Consider the following 23,755-nt stretch of genomic DNA (forward strand, 5'->3'; position numbering starts at 1 on the left):
ATTGATTATGCAAGAATGGGCTGACATCAGTCAGGATGTGGCCCAGAAGTTAACTGACAGCATGCCAGGGCGGATTACAGAGGTCTTGAAAAAGAAGGGTCAACACTGCAAATATTGACTCTTTGCATCAACTTCATGTAATTGTCAATAAAAGCCTTTGACACTTATGAAATGCTTGTAATTATACTTCAGTATTCCATAGTAACATCTGACAAAATATCTAAAACCACTGAAGCAGCAAACTTTGTGGAAATTAATATTTGTGTCACTCTCAAAAGTTTTAGCCACGACTGTAGACTGATGAGGGGGTAAAATAATTGTATCAATTTTAGAAAATAAGGCTGTAACGTAACAAAATGTGGAAAAAGTCAAGGTGTCTGAATACTTTCCGAATGCTCTGTATATATACTGAACAAATATAAACTCAACATATAAAGTGTTGGACCCATGTTTCATGAGCTGAAATAAAATATCCCAGAAATGTTTCTCTCAAATTCTGTGCACAAATTTGTTTACATCCCTGTTAGTGAGCATTTCTCCTTTGCCAAGATAATCCATCCTCCTGATAGGTGTGGTATATCAAGAAGATGATTCAACAGCATGATCATTACACAGGTGCACCTTGTGCTGGGGAAAATAAAATGTGCCGTTTTGCCACACAACACAATGCCACAGATGTCTCAAGTTGAGGGAGTGTGCAATTGGCATGCTGACTGCATGAATGTTCACCACTGCTGTTGCCTGCGAATTTCTCTACCCTAAGCCATAATTAGAGAATTTGGCAGTATGAGCCCCACAACCGCAGATCAAGTGTAACCACGCCAGCCAAGGCCCTCCACATCCAGGTTCTTCACCTGCGGGATTGTCTGAGACCAGCGATCCGGACAGCTGATGAAACTGAGGAGTATTTCTGTCTGTATTAAAGCCCTTTTGTGGAGAAAAACTCATTCTGATTGGCTGGGCCTGGCTCCCCATGGCTGCACCCCTGCGCAGTCATGTGAAATCCATAGATTAGGGCCTAATTAATTGATTTCAATTGACTGATTTCCTTATATGAACTGTAACTCAGTAAAATCATTCAAATTGTTGCATGTTGCATTTATATTTTTGTTCAGTATTGTTTGGGATAGCTCAACAGAAAAAAATCTTGGCCAATCAACAACCTACCAACCAACCAATCAACCATTTGACTAAATGGGGTCAGCCCTCAACTGAGACAGAAACATACTTTAAGATAATTTCTCAGATAATCCCAAATACAAACACAAACCGACGTGGATAGATTAGATTGTAGACATAGAAACAGAAACAAAGACACGTGAGTGTGAGTGTGTGTGGGTCTGCGAGTGTATGTATTTGTGACACACTTACTCAACAAGACACATTTAAACCAATAAACCAAGACAGACAGTCACCCAAACACACACAGTGGCCCAAGACTAGCCTAGGGAACTAGGAAAACCTCCAGTACAGGGCCGTCTGTCTCAGGGTTTGAGACCAGATCTAGGTCACTAGCACCAGGCAGTCCTTTGCTGTGATCCCCCCCCCCTCTCATCGCCTGGCCTAGCTGGGTTATTTATAGACAAATTAAGACCTTTCCCCCACAGAGCCCATATCCTCCCAAATCCCCTCAAATGGATTGTTGCTGCAGAAGCCACATTGCTCTCAGCCACTCAGCAAACAGATCTGGTTAGAATGGCTCTGTCATCAATGTCTTCTGGACGGATTGAACTCAAGCCAAGTGTCAAATTAGAAGGGAGACTATGGAGAATGGTCGTAAACATGAGATGTATGCACAGATACACACAGAGGGACTCATACACACATACGGTACATATAGTGCTCGTCCTTAAAGATGAAACAACCGGATTTTGTGGATAGATGAAAAAGTATGAATTCAGTTATCAAAATGAAATTATAATTGAAAACATGTTATTTCTATCAGTACATGTGTGCTTTAGTGTTGTTTCTTTGGCAACTGTTGTATAAGTGGCATATACACTTAAATATAGAGTCATATAAAAAAGCTTAGTGTTCACAGGCACAAACAACACATGCACGCACACAAACACAAACGCTTATCGGAGCGTACGTGCGCACAGACACACACACAGAGTCATGTAAAAGCAGAACACACACAGACTTGAACATACATATCCACATTGTACACACATTGACACTTAAATTGGGCATACGCGTGTGCACAGTTGAGACAGAGAAAACCAAAAAAAATGTGTGTGAACTATCATCTATGCAACTAACGCAGAATGGATGTGACTGCGGATTAGTTGCAGACATAGCCTAATCATACAGACACACACACACAGTGTTTGCAGACTGATCAGCCCTATAATAGATGATTAATTATGTCAGACACCCGGGGTGAGTGTTTGGCTGGCAGAACAGCAAGCTCTGAATGTCTAGGACAGCAGAGTTCACTGAAGGTTTAACAGGTCTGACCCACACGCCCCTAGTCCTTTCAGTGACTTAACACTAACAATCTTCATGATCATCGTCAACATTTTACGCTTGTGTGTGTGTATTAACCACGGCTATCCTACCTGATCAGAGACGTTGTACCAGCTGTAGTTAAAGGCGCTGGGACGGTTCTCTGGAGAGAGAGCCACCACCACCAGGTTATAGCTGGCCCTGGACGTGTAGAGCAGGATGACTGCAGCACCTATGACAGTAGCTTGGCACACTGACGTACCCTATAGTGTAGGTAGGGAGAGGGTGAGAGAGATATTGTATACATTTTTTTTGAATTTTAGTCATTTAGCAGACACTTGTCCAGAGCGCCTTTCAGGAGCAATTAGGGTAAAGTGCCTTGCTCAAGGGCACAGACAGATTTTTCACCTAGTCGGCACAGGATTCGAAACAGCAACCTTTCAGTTACTGGCCCAATTCTCTTACCCGCTAGGCTACCTGCCGTATGGTGCAACTCTAGGGCACTAAGGGATGATATAGATGATTAATCAATGAATTGATTGATTAAGTAACTGATTGGTTAGTTGGCTAATTGGTTAAGTGACTTATTGGCTAATTGATTGATTTAATACTTGATGGATCGCCCAGTACCTTGGATTCGAGGTAGACGTTGGACGAGGACATCTTGGCAATCTTGAAAATGCACAGAGCCAGCGAGATGGCGCAGAGTACGAAGAGGCTGTCGTTGACCAGCACCCGGGCCAGCACCACCTGCCGCACCTCTGCCTCACCCGCCTCGCCCCCCATGCCACCCCCTATGCCCCCCTGCACCAGCATGGCGCATGTCAGGTTTACTACGAGGAAGAAAAGGCTGGCAAAGATGAACGCCAGACGCATGGGCAGCCTGCGGGAAAAAAACACAATTATAGGTGGTACAAGAACTAGCTTCCAATACACACCATTACAATAATTCTATACAACAATAAATGAATAAAGCTTAAAACACCCAAAACCTCATTCCATTCTACTGCATTGGCTCAGTCAATCTTCCCAGTTCCCCCTCCTCCACCTGCTCTTCTCCTCTCTTCCTTTACCCCCTCCCCCTTGCAGGATGTGTGTATGGGTTGTGTTTGTGAATGTGCGTGTGTGTGCATTTGTGCATGTGTGTGTAACCTACGTGTGTGGTGCTTGGGATTGTAGAGGACTGGGATGGAAAGGAGGGAGGAGGGTGTGTGGTGGATTTGGGGATTTGAGCTTGCAGCTTTTCATTTCGCATCAGACATTAATCGGCTGGGTGATCAAAGTGTTTATTAGTCCAGAAATTCAGACACCACCTTCCCCCGTCCACATCAAACAGTCAAGGGTGGAGACAGCTGAGACGAAGCTCAGAGGCATTATTAGACTTCATCAAGGTTACTGGACAGTCCGTTCCACTGTATCTACAATAACACACTCTAGGCATACAGTGAAAGTCAATCATTGATACTGTACAGAGCTTGGCCAACTTGGTTTTGTAACTAGGGCTCTGAGTATCTGAACGAGAGCCATGTTGTCACCAAAGGTTTGATCGATCCCATTCTAGTAAGAACGTACTAGAGTGTTGTTTTCATGTTATGTTATTCCCATTGAGTCATTTGCAATTGGAAGAAATGGTAGCAACTGCAATGCATCAACCCCTTTCACTTAGTAACAGATGACAGTGAAAGTACTGGTACCCCATTAATAATTTCATAGTAATAACACACTATCTTACATGATGGTGACCAGTGTGAGGAACTCAGTAGTCCATTATAGTTCAGCATTATAGACGGACGGAGAGTAAAAGGATGTTCAACATTGTTCAACATATGACATTAAAATGACACTTCGCTACAGATGACCGGTACATTTCGGAGGTTTGGGGGGGGGGGGGTTGACAAGGTCCCACCATAAGACTTAATTGTGTGTCTTTTCAAACAGCCATGGCATTTCAACTCTCATGGTATCATTTTAAGAAAACACTGTCCATTCCCATACACCAGCTTTCATTTGGGTTATTGGCCATTTGATGCCCTCCTGCCCAACATTCTCTCCCCTGCATTGTCCCTCGCCTCACCCCAATCAGTATAAACTCAGACTAACCCAGACACGGAGTCAGCAAAAATTCCACTAACTTGTATTTGTTGAGCTCTGGAGAATACTTTGCTTTGGCTTTAAACATTACCTGGGGAGACAGAGAAGGGACACATTGTTAATAACAGTTTACTCATCATTAAATATTCACACATTGATATTGCTGAGGAGCACAGAAAAGCATGTGGTGGCAGCAGTGTCACTCAAAACAGATAGAAATAGACGCCAACATGAATCAAAGGTGGGTGCCCTGCTGGTGGGCTACGAAAGGGGGTAAAGCATTGAATACATGCAATCAGTATTAGGTCTTCAAAATACTTTTCACAGTACCGAGCTGAACAGAGCCGAGCCCAACCAAGCTGTACTGAGCTGCCCTGATTACACAGCCACGGTCCACCATAGCCAGTCCAGTTTGGGACAGCACAATAGTGTGAAAAGGGTACAATTCTGGGGACAAAGGAGACCCCAACCGTTCTGCAACGTCTGCTGACTGACCGTCGGGGGACGCAGACGCCGATGGGGTTAAGGTCTCTAGTGACAGTGCCTTGGCATTCTGCCACAGAGGCTTGTTGAGAAATTATCAGTCAGCGTCTACAACTGAGGCGTGCCCAGATAGGCCTAAAATCTTGGCTAAATTTGTGGGGCTGGCTGGAAGCCAAATGAAGAGAGGGGAGCAGCGGGGGAGATAGAGACTCTTCTCCTCTTCCCTCTGCTCTTTTACTCTCCTCCACCTCTGAACCGCTGTGTCCCTTCCCTTCTTTCTAATCTTCACTGATGAAGCAGTCCCAGAGCAAAAAGAGTAGAGCACAGAGCCATCATGGGGCCTATTAACACATTCCTCGATACAGCAGTTTACACAACATGAGGATAATGTTAACAAGGCAAGGAAACTGTCCTCTATGTGTATTTCTAGTCGAATGTGGCTGTCTCGGACTGTGCCATGTGACAAAATAGCAGCCTTTAAAATTCTGGGGGTGACATTTTTATAGTTTCATCATTTTTGCGCTATGCACAATTATTTTGCATTATGGCAATGTTGCCCTGAATCTCTAACAGAGATTCTAACAAAACATCATCAAAAAGGACACTGCCACAGAAAAGGCAGCCATCATGATGAAAGAGATCCAGAAAACATTCTCTCACAGATGCTTCTCCCATATCAATGGTCTTCAAAGCAGGCCATTTCACGCTGTTATTATCAGTATCACTGGTCACCCTAGCGGAGCTCTGTCTGGGTGATCTTTGATATCTGACTTAGTGGTGAAATGCCTGTACAATGGGTTCCCAACACTTCTTCCCCTGGCAGAGCTATATCTCTGTGTGTGTGTGTGTGCGCGAGAGCAATATAGAGAGAATGAGAGAGAAAAATCATGTGTGAGCAAAGAAGAGGGAGAGTGCTTGTCATTGACACTATGGACAGTTGAGTGACACGCCTTACTAGATATGACACATTTTGAGTGAATCAACGGCCACTGCGAATCAAGAATTATAGCAAGCCACACACACAAACACACACACCTTGAAGGCTTCAATATTCACACACTCTAAGTATAAAACAAACAGGTAACACTTTATTTGGATAGTCCATATGTACTCTTGTTGACAGCTTTGCAAGCACTCAGCTCTCTTCATTGCGTATATGTTTGTGTTTCTCTAGATACTCATCCTCTTGCAAGGGACCGTGATTCTAATTAGAATCTACAAACTGACTTCTGTACAAAAAAAGTGCGCAAAAATAGTTTGTCTGGCATTTCTATTCTAACACTTATAGGCGTGTCCAGTGTCTACATTACTGTCCCGATTTGTTATGGGAAAGCCCAGCACAAACAGAAACTGAACTCTTCTTGCAAAGGAACCTCAAATACTCTTTTCACAATACTAAGCCGAGCCAAGCTGTACTTCGCTGGCTTGCACACATCCACCATAGTTACTGAAACCATGCTGGAAAGTATAATATGAAGTATTTTTTTTAAAACAGAGTCAGCACAATAGTGCGACCTCAGATCAGCACAATAGTGTGAAAATAGTAAAATAGGGGCACAAAACACCCGTATGTATGTATCCTCAACAGAATTCCCTAAAAATGGAAGCCATTACCAGGGCTGAAGGAAGTTCCAAAATGCGGAAAGGGTAGAAGAGTGGGTACGTGCTGAGCTAGTCCACAACTGTGAAATTCAGTCTGTGTCGAGATTCCCTGACACCTTTGGGAGAGAACGAGAGGGTTCGGATTCCATGGCACTGAACTCTACACATCACCTGATGCTGACAGTTATTTATTGGAGAGGGCATCGTTAAGTGTTTGTGTGTGTGTGTGTGGACCTAAAATGTTGTGTGCTCTTGCAAATGACCTGGTTCAGAGCTCATGAGCATGCATTGTGTGTTGTGTGTGTGCAATGTAATAATGTGTTGAAATATTACCCAGTTCAGAGAACGTGTACTAGTTTATGGGTCTGTATCTGAATGTTCCTGTATATGTCTGTGTAAGTGTGTGTGTGTGCATCTGAATTTTCCTCTTCATGTCTGTGTCAGACTGCTTGTGTCAGTCAATGTCAGTGTGTTGAGGGGGGTTTGGGGAAGGATTAACACCTGTGTAGTGGAGGTTTCCCAGTCTCTCCAGCCTGCCAGCCAGTCAACCAACCAGGCAGAAAGCCTGAAGCTAATCTGATTGCAGACTAAGGCTGGACTGGGCCAGATAGAGAGAGGGCTGATGGGGAGGCAGACAACAGAGCTGGGAAAGGAGGGTTAGTAATCAGGGCGTCATGCTCCCTAAAAATCTGTGGGGGCACAAAGTACGTGAGGATGACTTGGCGGGGCTAGGCCTGTGTCCTTAAATTGGCAAAAAAAATACTAATGTAAACACCCTTTTCCTGCACGCTAGAGCCATAATCATTATGCTTAATTCCATGTCAAAAATTTTGATTTTTCTGCATATTTAAGCATACCTCGAGCGGTTTGTATCCTCCTGACTGGTGTTAATTTGTACATTTTTAAAGAAACTAAATGTGCTTCTCTACAACTCTGCTAAAATCTGGGTGAACGATTGAAAGGAATGAGAGTCTTATTCAGTACATTAACCAATGGCTTGCTTCTACCATGTCTACCAACCTTGCCAGCAGGCATGCTAGCTAAGATAGTTAGACAAGCTTGCCACTCTAACATCATTGGTAACCTGAAATGGCTTACTGGTAGCTAGTTATGAGGTTGGGAGATTGGGAAACTATGTGGGCAAGCTAGTCAACTTCATAAAGTCAACTTTAAGTCAGCTAAGTCAACTTCATAAAATTGCTAGGTGGCTAGTAGTATTACAGAGAAACCCCCAAAAATATATATATATATATATTTTTTTTAACAGGACAAATCTGAATAGGACACATTTTTTAAACATGCTCCCTATGGCATGACACCTTTGTTAGTCATTCCTGCTTGTCCCCTATTCGACTAGCTACCCGGGAATCCACACTGAATTTTGTTCACCACTCCATTTTGAGAGTGAAACAATTGCGAAAAGGAGCAACATTTAGTTTGTATTTCAGCCTGATACTAAATTCTTAGACTCCTGGGCTTGGATTACTTGTCTACAACACTGGGTATTGGTTTGTTAATGTCTGTCAGTCAATCTAAGTCACCTGATTCTTAGCATAGATGGAAGGCAATGTCCCCTCTAAGCTGTGCACGTGCGCAGAGGAAATATCAGCCCATGGAGAGAAGCGTGAGATTGAACTTCACTCAACTTTCTTGAGTTTTCCATGTTAGTTAACACTATCGACATTTCCCTTAACCGTGGACATTGTGATCAAATCAATGCAATATTAGTCACTTTCAATGCAACATACCGAAACAAAAGGCTTAACGCATCGGAGTAGGATTCTATTGTGTATGACTCAGCCCGTAGACCAATTCGGCATAACCAATCAGAGCTGCAGTAAGCCTATATGCAAATGAAAATTGCCATATATGGATCTGTGCCCTTTACTTTGAACTGGACTGTGTTAACAGCTGTGGTCGTTAGTAGATGCACTTGTTTTGAGATCAAAGCAACATTTGCATGTAGCCACCTGTGCACATTTTGTTCATATCCTTTGCTAGTTAAAGATTTATTAGCCCAGTTACAGATCATTTGCAGTCAGCAATAGGGGAGTCATTGCTTCCTATAAGAGAAAAAAAACATTCATTTCTAGACATCTTTGAAATCAAATCAAATTTTATTTGTCACATACACATGGTTAGCAGATGTTAATGCGAGTGTAGCGAAATGCTTGTGCTTCTAGTTCCGACAATGCAGTAATAACCAACAAGTAATCTAACTAACAATTCCAAAACTACTGTCTTATACACACAAGTGTAAGGGGATAAAGAATATGTACATAAAGATATATGAATGAGTGAAGGTACAGAGTGGCAATAGGCAAGACACAGTAGATGGTATCGAGTACAGTATATACATATGAGATGAGTATGTAAACAAAGTGGCATAGTTTAAAGTGGCTAGTGATACGTGTATTACATAAAGATGCAGTAGATGATATAGAGTACAGTATATACGTATACATATGAGATGAATAATGTAGGGTATGTAAACATTATATTAGGTAGCATTGTTTAAAGTGGCTAGTGGTATATTTGACATCATTTCCCATCAATTCCCATTATTAAAGTGGCTGGAGTTGAGTCAGTGTGTTGGCAGCAGCCACTCAATGTTAGTGGTGGCTGTTTAACAGTCTGATGGCCTTGAGATAGAAGCTGTTTTTCAGTCTCTCGGTCCCAGCTTTGATGCACCTGTACTGACCTCGCCTTCTGGATGATAGCGGGGTGAACAGGCAGTGGCTCGGGTGGTTGTTGTCCTTGATGATCTTTATGGCCTTCCTGTAACATCGGGTGGTGTAGGTGTCCTGGAGGGCAGGTAGTTTGCCCCCGGTGATGCGTTGTGCAGACCTCACTACCCTCTGGAGAGCCTTACGGTTGTGGGCGGAGCAGTTGCCGTACCAGGCGGTGATACAGCCCGCCAGGATTCTCTCGATTGTGCATCTGTAGAAGTTTGTGAGTGCTTTTGGTGACAAGCCAAATTTCTTCAGCCTCCCTGAGGTTTCTTCACGATGCTGTCTGTGTGGGTGGACCAATTCAGTTTGTCTGTGAACTTAAAACTTGCTACCCTCTCCACTACTGTTCCATCGATGTGGAAAGGGGGGTGTTCCCTCTGCTGTTTCCTGAAGTCCACAATCATCTCCTTAGTTTTGTTGACGTTGAGTGTGAGGTTATTTTCCTGACACCACACTCCACACTTGTTGGTAATCAAGCCTACCACTGTTGTGTCGTCCGCAAACTTGATGATTGAGTTGGAGGCGTGCGTGGCCACGCAGTCGTGGGTGAACAGGGAGTACAGGAGAGGGCTCAGAACGCACCCTTGTGGGGCCCCAGTGTTGAGGATCAGCGGGGTGGAGATGTTGTTGCCTACCCTCACCACCTGGGGGCGGCCCGTCAGGAAGTCCAGTATCCAGTTGCACAGGGCGGGGTCGAGACCCAGGGTCTCAAGCTTGATGACGAGCTTGGAGGGTACTATGGTGTTAAATGCCGAGCTGTAGTCGATGAACAGCATTCTCACATAGGTATTCCTCTTGTTCAGCCAGCTGGTCTGCGCATGCTCTGAGGGCGCGGCTGGGGATGCAGTCTGGGCCTGCAGCCTTGCGAGGGTTAACACCTTGAAATGTTTTACTCACCTCGGCTGCAGTGAAGGAGAGGCCGCATGTTTTGGTTGCAGGCCGTGTCAGTGGCACTGTATTGTCCTCAAAGCGGGCAAAAAAGTTATTTAGTCTGCCTGGGAGCAAGACATCCTGGTCCGTGACTGGTTTTCTTTTTGTAATCCGTGATTGACTGTAGACCCTGCCACATACCTCTTGTGTCTGAGCCGTTGAATTGAGATTCTACTTTGTCTCTATACTGACGCTTAGCTTGTTTGATTGCCTTGCGGAGGGAATAGCTACACTGTTTGTATTCGGTCATGTTACCGGTCACCTTGGCGCTTTCAGTTTCACGCGAATGCTGCCATCAATCCACGGTTTCTGGTTTGGGAATGTTTTAATCGTTGCTATGGGAACGACATCTTCAACGCACGTTCTAATGAACTCGCACACCGAATCAGCGTATTCGTCAATGTTGTTGTCTGACGCAATACGGAACATATCCCAGTCCATGTGATGGAAGCAGTCTTGGAGTGTGGAATCAGATTGGTCGGACCAGCGTTGAACAGACCTCAGCGTGGGAGCTTCTTGTTTTAGCTTTTGTCTGTAGGCAGGGATCAACAAAATGGAGTCGTAGTCAGCTTTTCCGAAAGGAGGGCGGGGCAGGGCCTTATATGCGTCGCGGAAGTTAGAATAGCAGTGATCCAAGGTTTTGCCAGCCCTGGTTGCGCAATCGATATGCTGATACAATTTAGGGAGTCTTGTTTTCAGATTAGCCTTGTTAAAATCCCCAGCTACAATGAATGCAGCCTCAGGATGTATGGATTCCAGTTTGAAAAGAGTCAAATAAAGTGAGTCAGGTAAAGATATTTTTTTGTCTTAAAGGGGCAGTGTTGTATTTTGAGACAAGCTTCAATAACCGAAAGGCAGAGGGTAGCATAATTTGTCTGATTCTCTGTAAAAGAATTGTATGGGAATAAAAATGCATTTTATTTTGTCAAGTGGTTTCTTCCATTAAACAACAACAACATTTTCAGTCACCACCTTGTCTGAAGGACAAGTGGACAAACAGGTTAATGTCAAGCCCTGCATGTTTTTTTTCAAAAGTCTCATGGAATGTAGGTCAACTGTACATTGAACACCACACATTGGCTGCTACTGTAGGCTGAATGATAGAATAGCTATTTCCATGTTAAAATGTTATGGGGTGCATTTTCTCCATTGTTTTTGATGGTCGGACTCGTGACACCTACCGAGGGTGGCTCCCCTTCCAGGTCGGGTGGCGCTCGGCGGTCGTCGTCGCCGGCCTATTAGCGGCCACTGATTGTCTTTCCCCCCCCTCCTTGTATGTCTATTGTTAGCACCTGTTAGTGAGTCATTAGTTGGGATTTATTAGACAGCCGGCCCGCCTGTTTCTTTGTGCGGGATTAATTATTGTGACCTTCGGTTATGTAGTAGAGGAACGTGTTTGTTCCTGGTCGTGTATTCTGCTGTACTGTTTTCGTCCCCCGTGTTTGGGGCATTTGGTTTTGAGCACCCAGTGTTGCGTGAGTGCATTAAAGAGCACAGTATTGCACTCTCTGTTTCCTGCGTCTGACTCCACACCCACGACACCCGGAGCGTTACAGTAGGCCACTCTGGTAGGCCTACATGATGATCAAACAGCTACAGTATCCTACTTGGCAAATGTTAAAATTGCAGGACATGAAATTTGCTCAATGCCAAAAAAGATTAGAGGGAACATTGGTGGTAGGGTTTTTTTCTTGGATGTCTCATCGGAAACTAAAACATCCTGCGAAGATCCATGAGAAAGCACCGCTTCTAGGATGGTAGTGAAAAACCGAATTGTAATTGGGTCATAAGATACTTGGGTGGGTAGAGTGGTCAGTCACTCTTGAAAAACAGATTTTTTTTTCCCCCAATGAGAGTAACTCCGATAAACAGAAGTTCAATACAAAACGGACAGCAGGGAGGTTAGAGAGATGTCAGTATTCAGGAAAGTGTTCTAACTCTAGAACAGTGGTACCCAACCTTTTTTTTGAATCGTGGAACACCTTGATGGATCTATGAGTTTGATAGTTGCCATGGCGCCATAGTAGCAGCCTAGGCAGAGAGCTCCTGTAAATGTGTATTGTTTTTAAGTATTATTACGTCTTTTTTTATTCATTTATTTTGTTAGCTTATTTAGTATTGATTATAAATATAATCGATCCACAGTTTTAAGACTGGCTAGTCAGTTGGTGTGCTAAGATAACTGAGAGACCAGCTAACTAGCTACTTAGCCATTGTTTTAATTTGAAAAACAGAATAATTTGCTTGGAGATGGTAAAATCTTGTTGAAATTGTGCAGATCTCCAAAGTGGTTACTCCAAGACTTTTCCAGTAACTGATGTGCAGTGATCCTTTGGCGACCTAGCAGCACTTAGCTGGCATCACCCAGTTGGGTGCTACACGATGTTGGAGGAATAGTTTACCACAGACCCTACAGAGACTCTGGGGATGGCAAGGAGGTGCCTTGATCACCGGCTCCAGGCGTGTCTTCCTGACCTCCAACATGATTGGAACTACTTTTATTGATCTCACATACCACAGCTGGTTGGACAGGAGGATGGTACAGTGCTGGTGGAAAGCTATGGCTGGCAACAACACCTGACTCCGTACTTCAGGACGCTGCCACAGATCAAGAAGTACCAGGACCTCAGGTGAATTTAATTTTCATTGCATTGTATGAGGTTATCCTTCTTACTCAGTTTACTCTACTTAAGTTTCATACAACCACATAAATTCGGCCTTTAACTTGTCATGGTCTCAACTCACTGCGTCTGGATCATGGGATCATTGTCATGGTATAAATATTAGACTTGGCATGACCCTGAATATTAACTTAGTCTTTGGTTTATAAACCATAGGCAATCCAATTTGAAGGAGAAGACAATATTCACTGACAACCCAGTTGACTACTCTTGAATGTCCAATGCAGGCATTTGTTTTCTCTCAATTAAGTACCTAGCAAAAAATAATATGTTTCTTTTTCACCATTTTGATTGAAAATAATCAGTAAGGTACTTAATTGTTACCCAGAAATGATTTGATATTGAGATAAAAAGGGCTACATTGGGCATCAAAATGATCACTACTGTGCATGGTTCTCCCTTTATTGCAACTTTTTCACTATGTTGTTTTGATATTGACAAATTTAGTGGGGTGGTAAGGAATTCAGGTAAATATTTCAAATATGCAACACAAACTAAGTGTGTGAGTAGTATTTATGTCTACCTGACATATGATGGAAGATGTGTGTGCTGATTTTGTGGGGGAAAAATAGGATAAAAATGTGCATCACTTCTGTAGAATGGCCCATATCTACTGAAATAAAATAATCTTCGATCAATATTGTATAGTAATAGGCCTCCCATGTGGCGCAGCAGTCTAAGGCACTGCAGTGCTTGCTTGAAGCATCACTACAGATCCGGGTTTGATCCCGGGCGGTGTCACAGCCGGCCACGACCGGGAGACCCATGAGGCGACACACAATTGGCCCGAGTCTGTACGGGAGTTGCAGCAAGACTGTAACTACCAATTGGATATGACAAAATTGGAGAGAAAAAGCGGTAAAAAGTTTAAAAAAATATATATATATATAAAAATATATATATTGCATAGTAATACAAACACAAAACAGTTACCTATGCCTCGGCAGAAAAATGCCTTCTCTCAGGGTTTCCCAAACTCGATTCTTGGGACCCAAGGGGATGCACATTTTGTTTTAGGCCCTAGCACTACACAGCTGATTCAAATATTCAACTGATTATCAAGCGTTGCCCTATCTTCTATTGTGTCCCTAGGCAGGGAGTCTTGGCATAACTTTTATATAACTATGGGTTAACTGTGAGAAAGCCCACATACACACTCTTGGTAAATCGTCCGTCTGATGACTCAGCTAAAAAAAAATAAGCTTCTTCAACTAAATTACCCTCTTTATCCCTGGCAGTCTCGGTGGTTTTCTGGCAGATTTACAGGGGCTTAAACACATCATTTCCTGTTGACCTTTTCCCTCTCTATGAGGATGAACAACCCATTCAGAACTGCAGAAGCATCCCCTAGCCTTTACACTCACAGCCCCGGTCATCTTGTACACAGGTTAAAAATGGCAGATTTGGTCATTGAAATGTGCCTCAATTGGAACACAGTGGCTGTACAGTAACATACTATATATATATGATGTCAGAGCTCAGTCTGTCCACTTTACAGGGCTGTATGGGTTTCCCCATTCTAAATGTGTGTACCAAGCGCAACAAAAAGATGCCCCCATCCCCATTGTTGCTATCTGAGTGAGGGCAATGCAGTAAATCAGGAGGAGTTGATGTGTTCGGAAAGATGAGATGTTGAGGATTATAATAAATACCGCTTTGATGTCATGCAAGCAAACACCGGTGAGTACAAATGTGCATTTCACATTTCAAAATTTAAACTCATTTAATTTATAGTATAAACATTTATGATCGCTATGAATGATGTACAGTCAATAGAATGACATGCGTCATACCCTGGGTTGTCCTGAACAGAATGAGCCATATTGTGAAGAAAGTTAGTCGCGGAACACGCACTTGAATGCCCTCATGACTCCGTTAAGTACCTTGTGAAAGCCTAACACTGTAAGATCTGTAAAATACCATAAAAAAAGATTGTATTCTATAATTTAGCTAGTCATGTTGGCAATAGTTGAAATTATGCCCACCTGACCCAGATTAAGATTTATAATGGAATGTTTTTGCATTGAGTAAACAACAACAGCAATTGTGTTATGGTGGGGATACAGAGCTGTGTTCCCTACAAAAAAACTACAATGTGCTTGTTTCAGTTCCTCAACAGCAAAGCTAGTAGAGCAAAAAAAAAGCCCCTTATATTTTAAGGTTCTTTCTTTCCTTGAGTCATAAAAGTGCATTAAAATGACATAGGAACTGTGCCATTTGGAGAGATGTGTAGCCACTTGGAGAAACTAGTTAGGCCTCTCACTCAAACCCTTGTAACAGTTTTTTTCTTATGTTGCAACTACCCCACAATTTCAAGGAATATTCTTATTATATTACTGAATGTGTCCAGAGTATTTTCAGATTTTGTTATAGAAAAATGCTTCAATAACAGTGTAAAATGCACATAAAATCAACAGTGTAATCTTTGGTCTAATAATTTCCCCATAATCTCCAAAGTGCATTTTCTATTTATTCTGTTAGAAACATTTAAATATTGCCTTATCCATATATGCCAATTTCCATGAGTGTAAAGGGTTAATGTAATGTAATCCTTTAGTCAATCACAGTGGACTGACTCTAAGGTAAAGATCAATGTATACTGAGGTATCAAATCTGGGAGATGTGTCTACGCAGATTTCTCAAAAACGTATGTTATTCAAAAAAAGTTATTATGATTGTAGTAACAGCTTTATAAATAATATCGATTAATATATGCCATTTAGCTGACACTTTTATCCAAAGTGACTTACAGTTATGCGTGAATACATTTTCTGTATGAGTGGCCCCAGCGGGAATCGAACACACAATCCTGAAGTTGCAAGCGCCATGCTCTACCAATTAAGACACAGAGGAACACATCTAAACTTTAGAAGCTTTCAGTTGAGGGCAAAAGTTGAGAGTAGTAGATGAGAAAAAGTATTTTGAGCATAATAAAGAATACTATGGCACTGATGCAATAGGAAAGGAAGCCCATTGGGTTAATACATCTGGGTTGTGTTCAGTAGGGCACACTGTCACTCACCACTTTGCATTAAAAACAAACAAAAAAGCAGTGTTTTTATTGGAGAAGTTCAGGCACCTCCCCATTTTACTCTTGTTTCATAACATTTTGTCCCTAATGAATGCATTGCAGATTTCAGCAGACAGATGTTTATAAGGGAGAGTTCGAACCGTAGGTTATATGAGTTCAGTATTGTGAAGATATGCAGGGTCATGACTTCAAGTCAGAGGAATGCACCATTCTATTGTGTTCTCGGGGTCTAGCGCTTGCTTTGACAACGTCACGACTGGCCTTAAGCCAGTTTCATTCATGACTTGGGGTCAGGCTGTAAAAACCATTTGACTGGAACTTGAACACAATAATCTGACAGACAAAAACACTGAGACCTGGAAGGGCCTCTGTTTTCAATGCATGGTCCTCTTGCTACCAAGAAAAACCTGTTTGTCCAACCGGAGGCAGACAAACAGAGACAAACAGACAGGCCCCGTTTCCCAGCCTTCTCTCCATCACTCACAGAGGGGAGAGAGAGAAAAAGAGACACTGGGAGAGAAAGAGCAAGAGAGAGAGAGTGAGCGACTAAAAGAGGGAGCGAGAGAAAGAGATCGAGACTGGGAGGGAGAAAACAACAGAGAAAGACATTCGAAAGAAAGAAAGGAGATTTAGGTTTTGAGGAACAGGAAACTCATGGTGGAAAGGTTGTTGAGTCAGATGCAGATGACGCTCCACACATGGCCCATACTGTCTGAGTCACAGGTCACATGCACATGACGGGTGTAATGTTACACAAACGTTTGTGCAACACCTGCGGCCAGACAGTCACATTCATGCCACTCTCGGGAGCATAAGCAGAGGCTACCAAAGAGGTAGCAGAGACATGCACCTATATGGCAGATGTAGCTAGCCTAACTATCCTATCCACATCCTCACAAATTGTAATAAAATTGTAATCAATGCTTTTCATTTGCAATCACGACGGAAGAAAAACCGAAGGATGGACAATTTCTTGATTTCATTGATAACCACATTCAGGCAAGTCCAGGGGAAGAAACAAAACAACATTCCTGAATCCTGGTATTCCGAAAGGAAACAAATGATATTGGTGAATAAGAGCTCTGTTGGACTGGTCTGGTCACCTACTTCCACTGTGTTTGTAGGGTGAAGTTGCCCCAATACGCAGATCTTGGGTCAATTTAGCGTTTTCCCCAGATTTGGATTGGGGAGGGGAAGCTGATCTTAAAATGTAGGGTAAACTTCACCCCGGAGCGTATCCCACAGTCAGGTCTGTAGAATTCATAGGGCTTTGGCTGCCAATACTGTGCCATAGTGCCAACTCTGGCCTAGATAGTTAAACATTACGACACCGTACTACGTTCAACACCGCTCCAATCAGTCAATGGTGGTGCAGAAATCTTCATGAGACCACTTGTCTGTGTTGGAGTTCGAGTAGTCTCCTGTTTTTCGCCAATCTTCCACTCTCAGATCATTTATATCGCCAGGGCTTGCATAGCGATATCCAGTCGGAACGCATTATCTTTGCAAAGACACACCAGCTAACTTGTTACACACTTGTTTATTCTCAGGTGTTTGAAAAAGAGTGAATCCCCTTAAAAGTTGGAATCAATATTTCCTAGTTTGGGCAGAGAATGACACACCTTTTGATGACAAAGAGTCTTTAGTCAAGATGGTACCATTTGCTGTCTCTCTCTCGCCTCCCCCTCTCTCTCCCTTGTTTTTTCTCTCCGCTCTTTTCAATGTTGCATAAGTCACATGTCAGTTTAACTGTAATATCACACAGCAGCCAGCCGGGCTCCGGCAATGCATGCATTAGGCCAGACAGCAATTTTCACAGATCACATGCATAGGGGAATGGTTGTTTAATGTAAACAGTTGGTATTCAAGACACAGCAAGCCATAATGTGTTTCTGCCACACAACCAGGAGAGTTGCTGAAAGTGTAATCTGACAAATGAATTGTTTATCACTTCGCCCCCATCTCCTGGGATGAGGTGGGAGGGGAGGAGGGAGAGGGAGTATGGATGGAGGTAGACTTTTACAAGGGGAATACAAAAGCACATGACACCTCATGCATGGCTGTGTCATCGGAAAAGAGGACAAAAAAGCCTTGACACCTGACTTGTCTGTGAAACAGTCAACACACACACCTTATGGCAACAACTCCAGACCTAGCCTCCCCTTGATGGAATGCCATGTCAGATAGGGCTGTGACGATACCAGAGCTGCAATATTTTTTCCATGGCAAAAATGAAAACACGAAGCAGACCTAACTCTTTGGTCCTTCAAAACCAGGAAAATAAATAACTGACTCTGGATGAGAACATAATGAACTGTGTTTCCGACATTAGGGGCTGTTTTCCTAAAGAAGTTAAATACACTTCGTGTTTTGTTTCCTTGTCGCGATACTGATATCGTCCCGGCCCTAATGTCAGAACAAAGAAAAAATTATCAAATCACCAACTTTACTGAATTACCACAATTACCTAGGTATATTATAGTGTTACCCACAGATGACCTATTTCAATCAGAACTGTCATCATGATGCACCATACGGACTGTAAACACAAATCATCAACTAATTGGGGCATGTGTTACTTGAAAATTGCAACAGCAGGTACCAAGGGATATCCCACGGATTGTCCTCATAAACTCATGACGAACATACATTGAACAGATGATGAAGGTCACTGCCAAAGGTAATGGGATGCTTCCAGGTGCGATCTCCCTCACACAACAACCCCTCCAATACACTATGACCATCCTTATCCATCTTTACAAGAAAGGGTCTATATTTGGCAGATACATTTGAGAGACTTCAGATGATCTATGCTATATGTGAGGCAGAGGGCTAGAGCGCTTTGCTCCTATACTGCTCGCTGCCTACAAACCCCTTTTTGTGTGACTGGAATAGTACAGGACAAAGAAAGGGGTGATGTTATGCTTCTGATTGGCTACCATGTTTAAATGCCACCTTGTGGCAGTATCAGTGCACTTGCAGCCTTTCACTCGAGCAAGAGAAGCTTCGCTTTGCTGAGACTTGGGGAGAGAAAAACATTCACACACCCCTCTCTTTGCTCCTCTCCAAGCGATGGACATATGCCACACAGAGGATGCCAGTACTGCTCTGGGACACAGTAGGGATTGTCTTACAGGTTTGAGGGTTGTTGTTGCTGCTGTGTGCAGTGAGTCAGTACACAGTGGAACAAAGACAAGAGAAAGGGTGCATGAGAGTGACTGCTGTAGCCTACAGTGTGAAGAAGAGCTGATTGGAAGCAAGCATCAAACTATTTTCAGATGTGATAAGAGTCAAATTTAGACAAACAAGATAGGTTTTGAGGCTGTGGGAACCAGGTGAATAGTCATGATAGCAGGGTTGGTTTTAGTCTGCAAAGGAGATCTACTCTTTTGCACTGGATTTTCCTGCAAATGACTATAGGTTAGATTTGAGACTATTTTTCCAGTTGATAGTGATGTATCCTAAATAGGTAGACAAAGGTAGAAATATGCAATATACTCCTTTGTATATTTGGGTATTATTCTACACACTTTCTATTATTTTAATGAGCTCCACCACTAAGAAAGTACAGCACAGCAGAGCTCAGTAGAGTAGAGTACAGCACAGTAGGGTTCAGTACAGGAAGGTCAAGTAAAGTATAGTTCATTACAGTACAGTATAGTATACTCAACTCTACTGTACTGATCTCCACTCTATTCTACACTACAGTACTGTACTGAACTATATTCTACTTTTCTTTACGGTACAGTACTGAACTATACTTTTCTTTAATGTGCTGTACTGCGCTCTACTCTACTGTACTTTACTGTCTATACTTGTGAAACACAGACGTCTATGTTTGGGCCAAATGAAGGCCGGTCCAGACGTTCCTTGGATGTTGGAATCAAGGCCAGGGCGGACTGACCAAATTTCAACAACTTTTCAAAATGTATGGACATCCGGTGTTGGTCGGTGCTCAGTCGGTGAGGATGCTGCTTACAGTAAATGGAAAGAGAGGGATCTCATGGGTAGGTGCCTACCTCCTAACTGTTCTACATTTGCACACACTGTACATAGATTTTTCTATTTTTCTTTTCTATTGTGCTATTGACTGTACGTTTGTTTATGTGTAACTCTGTGTTGTTGTTTTTGTCACACTGCTTTGCTTTATCTTGGCCAGGTCGCAGTTGTAAATGAGAACTTGTTCTCAACTGGCCTACCTGGTTAAATAAAGGTGAAATAAAAAAAATAAAAAGGTGTTAGTAAGAGCTGGGAGAGGTGGCATTAATTAGAGAGAGGGGCTGTCTAGACTGTTCACACTCTTGCTTTGACCATCAGATGACAGAAAGAGAAAGAAAACAGTTATCAGCTGAACATGACAGTACTATGCCAGTGGAAAGGAGATGGCCCAATGGCTTGTGACTTCTATGATTTCCCATTGTAGCTTGCAATTTTTCGGAAATGTTGTTACCGATTTTAATCACTTAATAATTAATAAACAAAGTCGATATTAGTAAAAACACTAGAACTGATTGATAGGTCTACCTTTACTTCTGTGAACTTTCATTATCCTCCCTCCTCATGAGGGAGATAAATGAGACAAATGAGACAATATCTTCAAGATATGTATTGATGTATTTCTAATATCTTTTAAAATTTGTTGTGGTATTTTTTTTATAAGACTCCTTTTCCATCTGTCTGACAAGAATTCAAAACCGTTTGTTATTTGTATTTTTTGGGATGGAAAATAGTTGAAAAATGTATATTTGCCTTAATTTCTCAAAAATACAGACTCAGCTTTCATTTGACACCCAATTTGTCATGCGCCTGTGAACTTTACATGTTGGTGCTCATGGGTCCTTTTACATGGAAATGGCCCTATAGGCATATTGTCTGGAGACACACTCTTTACTCATAAATGTAGCATGATAAATTACACATACAAAAAAACATGATAAACATGTTTAGTTGATAGGCCTATAATAAAAATGGCGTATGACAGATTGTGTGTACATGAAAAACATGACATTGCAACATCAGAAAATGTATCAACATGCACTTACCTGTGCAAAATAAAGATTTAGCAGACACAGAGTGAAAAATTGGAGGCATACTGGAAAACAGTACAACAGCCAGTAAGGCAAAGGCTGCAACTGGTTTGCTTGGACAACGTTCTTGAAGTAGAATGAAAATAATGTAGTCCTTAGCGCTGACCACAGCAAACAGAGAAAAAGAAAGACACTCTGGTAGCTGAAGCGCTTGTGTCCATAACGCAAAATGAGCCAAAGTTGCAAGTAAACAAACACAAAAAGTAGCGAATATAGGATGGTATAAACAATGGTGAGTCCGAGCTCCACAGACGGAGGAACCGCAGCTCGAATCGGTTCATCACTTGAGTCCGTTACAGACGTGAAAACACTTAAGCTGACATGGTTTTCTTTCAACAACATAGCGAACGGATAAGTATAACAACAACGACTTAAATAAGCATATCTAATGTTTTATTCTAATATAGTAGAAGATCCAGTTTTTTATGTATTTTCCACGAATTTTGTATAATTTATTTTTTGATGTCCACTCAAAAACAAATGCACGAGCTTGATAATACTACACTAACTAACTAACCACCTACCGACATAAATCCGAGGGTTAACGACAGAACGGATGACTTAACAGCTATAGGTATAAAACAGACAAACAAGAAAACCCTCCAGTCTCTGCAAAGCAGCTCATCTGTGCAAAAAAACAACTCAGGAAAAAAAGGGGACGTGAAGTAGGGAGAGATCAGCTGAGTGAAGCTGCAGTTTTAGAGCCCGCCTACTGACCAATAAGCTGCAGCCTTGAACTAGCTCTCTTCCAACGCCATCTTGGCTCCCTTTCCATCACACATTGTGTTGAAATTACTGAAATGCCTCGCTTTAGAACCACAATGGTGTCCTTTTCAGTCCATATCGCCCTGTAGAGTTTTCTCTCCACCCACTATTTCAACATTGGTCAGTATGGTACCCAACCTCCAGAATCCTTCTTTGTGATTGGCTTGCAATGATGTCAGCTCTGAAGGCGCAGGCCCCTTAATTTTCGATTGGCTGTCAACCGCTTTTAAAAATCCATCACTCTGATTGGTTAGTTAGGTGGGACACAGGAAGATGAAACAGCAAAAATGTTCTAGCGGCCCTCTTTCATTTGGGTAGTTTAGCTACATAATTGAAGGTGAAAAAAAAACTGCTCGTTACCAGGTCGTGTAAGTTGTCTAAAAGCTAGTTCTATAAAATGCTTCTGCAATGTATTAAGAGTGCCCATATCGTGGTCATGGAATTTAAATGGCCCTTGTCTGGCTACTTTACCTAGGTAACGTTAGCTGAATAACGTAGCCAACGCGTTATGCCATAACAGACCTAGCCAGCTTGCATCGTCGAATGTAACTTAATTCCATTCATTTCTACTAGATTGTGTCGGTTCTATTGAACTGTTCTATTGAACGGTTCGATCCTTCATCGACCATGGCATGGTTCATATGTGTCGTCATACTTTTGCTCTGCTCAAAAAGTGAGCAATGCACCACTGGAAATGCCTCAAAACTCATTGAGCACACAGCTGCCCATTTTTTCGAGAAAATGCAATCAGGAAAGATGTATTTTATATACTTTGGAAAACAAGGTAAGTGACATTAACGGGTGAGGAAAAATATGAGCCCCCCAAGATGCCCTGTAGACTTGCTGGTGGACATATTGCACCGAATACTCTAACAATTGCAGTTCACGACCCTTGCTCAGGTAGGGACATTAATCTCCCCAAAGTGTCTGGAAGGCCCGGATTCAAGACTTGCAAGGGGTGTTGCACTAGCACCATTTGCTAAATTGGTGTCAGGAGTTGGATGGAACCCTTGAGGCCCTCGATAGTGCAACACGCTTGCACTTGCGTGTCTCAAACCAGGGTCTCTCAGCCTGCAGGCAAACTCGCTAGCCACTGCTCTAATAGGGTTAACTCGCTCTGAGATTGTAATGAGCCTACCTAGGTATGGGTTAATAAAATACTAAATTGTATTGTAATGACCCTAGGTAATAATTATCATACCACCTTCCCCATGGGGATTATATCCTAATTGGGGTTGTGGCTATTGGTTAGGGCATTTGTCATTGGGTTCACTGCTCGCTAGTTACCTCGTGCTATTTCCTTGTTTCATTACAGTATGTTTGCCTTTTTGCAGTGCAGTTGAATAATGTATTTCACACAATTGTTTACTATTAACGTTGGTGCCTTCTAACCCCACAGACTAATTCAATTTCTTTTTCTTGATTACAAGTCAATCCAACCATAGGTCTCTTCATTGAACAGCTGGAGAAGTCTGCAGATGTTCTAGAAGATTACGGTATTTCAGTTGCTAAGGTAACCAACACAAATCTTTATCCCTCGATTTACTCCAATTACCACTGGCTTTTGCTGAGTCAATGTTGCACAAGGAGAAATTAGATATTGATGGGAACCTTGGGAGGTTGTAGCGGTATTTAGATATATTTTCATATCTGTCTTAAAGTTTTATTTTGACATCACTGGACTACTGGATTGTTTGAGAACACAGCATGTTGTTGATTCTACTTGCAAATTGGAGCAACTTTTGTTCATTCCACAAGTAAGACAAATCCTCACTGGCTTATTGTTACTATAAGAAATGGTATGGGTCTTTGAAAGGACTGTATTGTTGTCGGCTGTAGAATGCATTGCTGGCTGCCAAAGGCCTCCTGTTAGAGAGACCTGGACTTCAGGTATTCTCTTTGACC

General features: G+C 42.4%; 2 protein-coding genes across 8 annotated transcripts in view; one reads left to right on the top strand and one right to left on the bottom strand.

Moving 5' to 3' along the window:
• The window catches only part of LOC112261467 (G protein-coupled receptor 137Ba), a 36,755-nt gene extending 15,037 nt beyond the window's left edge, over window positions 1–21,718 (bottom strand). The window contains exons 1-4 of the mRNA XM_024436804.2: window positions 21,041–21,718; window positions 4,581–4,630; window positions 3,079–3,331; window positions 2,562–2,711 (exon numbers count right to left, since the gene is read on the bottom strand). Coding sequence (XP_024292572.2) covers window positions 2,562–2,711; window positions 3,079–3,331; window positions 4,581–4,630; window positions 21,041–21,427 — 840 coding nt within the window. The 5' untranslated portion in view covers window positions 21,428–21,718. The remainder of the gene's footprint in view (window positions 1–2,561; window positions 2,712–3,078; window positions 3,332–4,580; window positions 4,631–21,040) is intronic.
• A 383-nt stretch (window positions 21,719–22,101) lies between these two features.
• txndc16 (thioredoxin domain containing 16) overlaps window positions 22,102–23,755 on the top strand; it is a 52,145-nt gene continuing 50,491 nt past the window's right edge. For 4 of the 7 annotated variants that reach the window (XM_024436806.2, XM_024436807.2, XM_042329794.1 and 1 more), the window contains exons 1-2: window positions 22,102–22,634; window positions 23,281–23,363. In XM_024436806.2, the coding sequence (XP_024292574.2) occupies window positions 22,478–22,634; window positions 23,281–23,363 (240 nt within the window). In that variant the 5' untranslated portion in view covers window positions 22,102–22,477. The remainder of the gene's footprint in view (window positions 22,635–23,280; window positions 23,364–23,755) is intronic. The other 3 variants (XM_024436805.2, XM_024436808.2, XM_024436809.2) reach the window with 3 other exon arrangements.

Source organism: Oncorhynchus tshawytscha, linkage group LG11 (assembly GCF_018296145.1).
Source record: "Oncorhynchus tshawytscha isolate Ot180627B linkage group LG11, Otsh_v2.0, whole genome shotgun sequence".
Classification (NCBI taxonomy): Eukaryota; Metazoa; Chordata; class Actinopteri; order Salmoniformes; family Salmonidae; genus Oncorhynchus; species Oncorhynchus tshawytscha.